Here is a 6,028-nt window from a genome sequence, read left to right on the forward strand (position 1 = left end):
CGGCGCTAAATATCAAGAGTAAAAGAACAAAGATCTCTTGATTTCATATTTTACAAACATTACCAAACCATATTGAGTTTTTAGACAGCTGGCGTCTCCATTCCCTTTAACTGCATGAACGCAACTGTAGCCGGCTTCTTTTTGGAAATATTCTTTATATTGTAAGTGTTACCTATGCAAGATTCAGTATTGAAAAGTTTAAAAATCCTAGTTAAGTCTATATCAAATCATGTAACTCAAATATCAACATTGAAATATTTATACCGACAATTACAAACAACTAACCTTCAGGTACAAAAAAGAAACTTCTTTCATTTAATATCGTCTTCTTTCGACCGATATCAACTGCTAGCTTTCCTTTTAAGATCACGAAGTACTGTAATAAAAGAAAAAGTAATTCATCATGTAATAACATTTGATCCTAAAGCTGATGCCTACTTACTATATACACTATATACTTACCATACGATCTTTTCGAACAAACTGTGTTCCCTTTTCCTTTTCCGGTGCTATTTCTAAAAGGCCAATTGCTCCTCGATCATTCGTCCAAACCTTAGCCATCTTCAAAGGATCATTTTCAGTGGCTACCTCACCAGCAGGGTTTTTTAATGTTAGCATCGACTCGGTTGCTACAACAGCTGTAAATGCAAATATCATACAATCGCCTTAATAAAGGTGAGAATGGAGGGGTATGCCCAGAACCTAAGGCGTTATTCAGTAAACTTCTTTCTGTAATTCTGTCAGGAAGTACATATAACTCACTTGTAAGCACTTCTTTACTTTGCGAAGAATTAAAAACCACACCCGATGGTGTTGCTGTGGTTTCATAATCGTCTAAACTTTCAATCTGAAGAATAAAGGAAAGAGGTTAATTTGACCCATCTCTTAGTATAATAGTGAAAAATATTTAATATTAATATAACAGCAAATGTATTTTTGAATAGATCACCTCATCTTCGCTGGACTCTGTCTTGATATCACAGTCTATGAAAGAATGAGTTAAAAAAAAGCTGAGACATAATGACAAAATATGACAAATTTTAACCTAACAAAAATATTGCTTAAAATAAGGCGAACCATATTCATCGGATAAGACTCCTCCTTCGCCCATTTTTCTTATTCCAACACCATTATGGCGTATTTTCTTTGATACATGAGGGCTTATAACTCCTCCAATTTGTAGTCCTGCCAATGGTATAGCATTCGATGAGTTAGCATCAATTGTAACATATTCTAACTGAAAATCAGACACATATTTATGCGTACTATCGTACCAGACGTATTAGCTTTATATTGAATCCTTTCGCCACGCCAGTATTCTAACGTGCGTACTCTCTTGCGATTACTTCTACGAACACCAGGAGTTCTTTCATTTTTAGGTTCGACTAATGCATCGAATGAAAACGTTAGTAATTTTTCACACAGCATAGCAATGAGGAAAAGGTGCCAGGTAATAAATTACTTACTGATTTTTTGAGGCTTTATAAATACTTTTTTGGCTAAATCTAAAAGCAAGGCATCATAAATTGATATTTTAACCTACTGCAATACGATACACAAATTAAATTAATATAGTATCTAACCAAATGATTTCTTAGGCCCTGTCGAGATATGAGATGATCGATTAATGTTCTTCTTATCTAATTCTGATGATATTACAACAGACTCATTGGTAAATACACTCGAATTAGATAATGGTATGGCAAATTTATGTCGTTTGGCTTTTCTAGTACTATCTTCTACATCTGGTGAAACTTCCACTGAACATTCCATATTATTTTCTTTCTCTGTAATACAGTATCAGTAATGATATTGATAAGCTCCATATTCAGCAATGTTTATATATCACGATTTTAGTATCAAATACGTAAATCATCTATCTCAATTCAAACTGTCTCATACAATGCATACCGTCGTCGATATTGTTATCTACGGTAATTTCGGCAGTTGCAGCAGGGTGTACAGAAATATTGTTTTCGGCAATGTCCACATTAACAACTTCATCGTGTGTAATGTTGTCGCTAATATGCTCAATTTCTATACTTTCATTACTATTAACAGGTATTTCGTCTATAACATCGACTTCTTCAGTCATACTTTCGTTGCAAGGTCTATCTTCCTCAATTTCTACAATAGGTGAAGGTGCTTCATTTGATAAAGTATTGTTCTGCCCATCCTCGTCACAAGAGGAAAAGCTAATATCATTATAAGTCCTTTAAAAAGGATTAAATAAGAATTCCATTAGAATCTGCACAGGTTACATATAATACTACTGTACTTCAACCATAGCATTGAATGATCCATATTAGCGAGTACATCTCTCCGCGTAACTAAATTTGAGTAAAATACAGGATTCGGATCTTTTTTCTATTTATTACTAGAACATTGCTACGAAATACTACAGTGCCAATAGGATATAAAGTATGCAGAGATCGTGTATCATTACTAAATATTAGCTTAAGTAGCTAACCGTAAGCTTGTGAATTTGTCGTTGTCTTCAATTCCTACAGAAATACGTACAGATTGTCAGTAAGTACATGTATTAGTTCAAGGTGCATAGTCTTTAGAAATACTATAATTGTACAGTATACAGTAGTTTTACTCAGCTTTAAAAATTAAACTACATTTAACAAATAGTTATATTTAATAGTTAATTTTAAGTATGGAATGTCTTTATGTACAGCAGTTGTAGAGTGTACACCATATAGTAGCACAGTAAAGAAATAATCGTAAAAAGATAATAATTTATAAGGCTTACTCTTCATAATATTCGTCGTTTTGGGCGTACTTTGAGCTCTACTATTCTTTTCATTATCGCGAGTAGGAGTAACGGTGATATTATCTTCTATGAAATCGATATGGCTGTCACGTAATCCCGGGTCACTTTGATGCTTAGGAGTTGTTGTTAAATCAGGCAGTATTTGAGACTTCAATTTACTACTTTTAGGAGTTGCATTGGACAGGACTGAATCGTCTATTGAACTTTCTTGTACTTTATAGCAAAATCGTAAAGAATTAAAAATAGTAAGCGATATACTAAGCTCCAATTCTTCATACATAGACATCAAGGATAAGGAACGATAGAATTGATTAAGAACTAGAGAACTGCTGGTGAGAAATTATGAATCAATCATACGTATTATAGAATATTGAATGCATAAGTCACTAGATGTGAATTTTAAATTATGTTCCAGCTGCCTTATTCATACACGTATTATAATGTTAGATTTTAATCAACGAAGTAAAGATTTTTTATTACGACATGGCACATACTTGAATCCAAATAATCTTCGAAGAATTCAAAGCCAGCATCATCACGCCGGACTGCTTTTTTCAGACGTTTGGGTTGAGAGCTGATTAAATTAAGGTTATCATTTACTCAATCTCAATATTATTGTCCATATTCAGAATTCAGTGTATATTAATGCCCAAAAAAAGTAATTTCGAGCAAATTTCTAGTATGATACTGTGGAAATAAAACACGCATTAACATGATACAGATGAAGAAAACTTACTTAGCATTTAGCAATTTTCGCAATTTTTCTGGCAATCCTAATGATAAAGGGCCTACATGATCGAAACGTGACTAAAAAATAGTAATATACAAAATTAAGGATTTCTATATATAAAATTCTATCTCTAACTTCAACTATGCCAAAGATCTGTAGAATCTATTGTATATTATGGTAAAGGATTACATCGTTTTACTTATTATTGTCAATAAGAATTCTTGATATCATTGATATAATAAGACTACAAGGGTTTGATACAGATATTGGGATATAATAATTGTAGATAAAATCTGCTACACAATGCCTTCTAGTGCTCTATCAAAAAGCCTCTAATGCACGTCCCTGTAATACAGTATTGCAATTTCTTTCCATACAAATAATATATGCGTAGTCCAGAGCCTATTATTAGCATCTTTTCAGGTGCAATCGCAGGTACATCTAAAAGTCCATGGCAGTAGTTATGTACAGCCATAGACTATCTAGTAGCGCATGATAAAGCCTACGACGAATTCGATATTCTAATTATTCTTATTACGTCATGCCATCAGCAGTGTACGAGTACATGCTCAAGTCTAATGAGGATCAAACGAAATTACCTCATTAATAAACTACAGTATATCTAATCAATCAGTCAATACGTCAAGTTGTAGTAAGTCTCATAAATGTTACTTTCAGATTAATTTCAATAATTCTATTTTGGAATCTCTATCCAACACTTCACTTTGGAGATGGCGAAGGATATTAAGCTTCCGATCAATAGCTATGAGTGACTACTGTAATCAATGAGGGTGATGATAACATCTACATGTCAATCCTTCTGTAGCAAATCAAGTTCTTAAATTATCGCCGCTATTTTACTACCTGTACGAATACTAGTATATTCTACAGACTGATGTGAATACAGGATGATAGGACTATTAAATTATCGAAATCTGTCATCAAGAATGGTATATAATCATATTAAAATGATAGTAAACAAATATAAAATATCCTCTTCAAGTTCATTTATTCTATAGTAAATATAGTCAATACAAGGAAAGTGAGGTATAATGATGACGTCGACCAGTGCAGTACGGTACAGTAGCATAGATGATTGCTGAATAGCAAAGAATTCTTGAAGGGCTCAACGTTACAAAAGAATGATGAAAGACCTCCAGAGTAAATTTGGATAAGTTTGTATCCAATTAATCTCAATCTCTGGAAGAGAAAATCTTCTCTATGTTACTATTTCTATTTTAAAGTCGTCATTTCTTAAAAGTATCCGGATAGAGAAGTGAGCGGAAGCAGTTTAAGAGCACTGTTGTAACCGACAGGAAAAGTACACTACCGTACAGTTACTAAGTTTTGAGCCATGGAGAATACTATCGTCTAATCTACTTTCTATTTGAAATTGTACTTAGTGCAATGAAAACGAGATATCATCGTCAATTTTTCTTATGGATTTAAAATGGAGTTCTTATTACTGCCTTTACTAAGATATTCAGCTTCAATGAAGGCAAGAGTCATCATCAAATAATTATCAACAACAAGTATCTAGGCCTACAATAAGCACTAAGAAATACCATCCACTTGTCCAGCCTCTTATGGTGAAATTCAATTTGCCTCATTTTGATGATAAATTAACCATCAAGAACTAGTTGAATTATTCTATTTTTTCTTGCAATCATTTATGTATTCCTCTTACCGGGCGACTACTTTGGCTTCGCTTTTTCTTGGGCATAGCAATTGAATATTGAAAGTTTAAATGGTAGGAAATAAACTGTTGATTTTTTGAATCAAGGACATGAAGAATGATTTGATCAATCTTGAGACGAGGTGAGTGTGTATCCGAGTTTGACGCCTTGGTTTAGTCGATTTAGTCTACAGTATTACTATGATCGCAGAGGCTGTTTTCAGCGAACTTTGTACTATAGAACATTTTGTGACATCCATAGTATTGCATAGTGACCCATCACCCTGTAGCGACAAACTACAGTACGTCACCTGGACTCTCCTACAGTACTGTAGAGTACAGTGCATTGTACTGGCGTAACCCAGCCATTCAACAATGGACTCCAGTACAAAGTAGTGTAGCCTACAGTATTTTTCAAACGGCTTTTTACCTAACTGTCAAAAGTGGAGAATGACAATGCAATACAATACAATTGTGAAATTTGAATTCTCTTCGGCGGCGTTTAGTTGGCTGACGTCGCTGGTGGTGGAACACACCATTGCACAAGTGAAGTCAGTAAATACAGTCACAGTATGCGCTTCAATCTAGCTGTGAAACAGCGACCAAGCCAATGAATCGAGCGTTAAAAAGGCAAACTACCCACATACTGAATATTGTAAAGTGTTGTGATTAGTGTTAGAATGCGACTTATGATTACAGTAATTTTCTATTCTACCAAGCAAAATGATCTTCTCAATGATGAAATGTTGTAATCCTATTGGAGTTGATTTACAGTTCAACTTGTTTATAAACTATACTAGTGTCGTGTAGGCCAAGAATTTGGAAGAGCCGTGCAATTTTGCCT

General features: G+C 33.9%; 1 protein-coding gene across 1 annotated transcript; it reads right to left on the bottom strand.

Moving 5' to 3' along the window:
* Positions 1–80: 80 nt before the first annotated feature.
* Positions 81–5,232, bottom strand: TRIADDRAFT_58032 (uncharacterized protein; the record flags this gene model as incomplete). The annotated part of the gene is made up of 15 exons (XM_002114297.1): positions 81–172; positions 286–376; positions 463–638; positions 763–847; positions 950–984; positions 1,078–1,185; positions 1,275–1,385; positions 1,467–1,505; positions 1,584–1,787; positions 1,912–2,213; positions 2,471–2,504; positions 2,759–2,992; positions 3,274–3,353; positions 3,516–3,586; positions 5,197–5,232. The coding sequence occupies 15 exons, from the start codon at positions 5,230–5,232 to the stop codon at positions 81–83; spliced, it is 1,698 nt and encodes a 565-aa protein (XP_002114333.1).
* Between the last annotated feature and the right edge of the window lie 796 nt (positions 5,233–6,028).

This window comes from Trichoplax adhaerens, genomic scaffold, assembly GCF_000150275.1.
Source record: "Trichoplax adhaerens TRIADscaffold_7 genomic scaffold, whole genome shotgun sequence".
In the NCBI taxonomy this organism is placed as follows: Eukaryota; Metazoa; Placozoa; class Uniplacotomia; order Trichoplacea; family Trichoplacidae; genus Trichoplax; species Trichoplax adhaerens.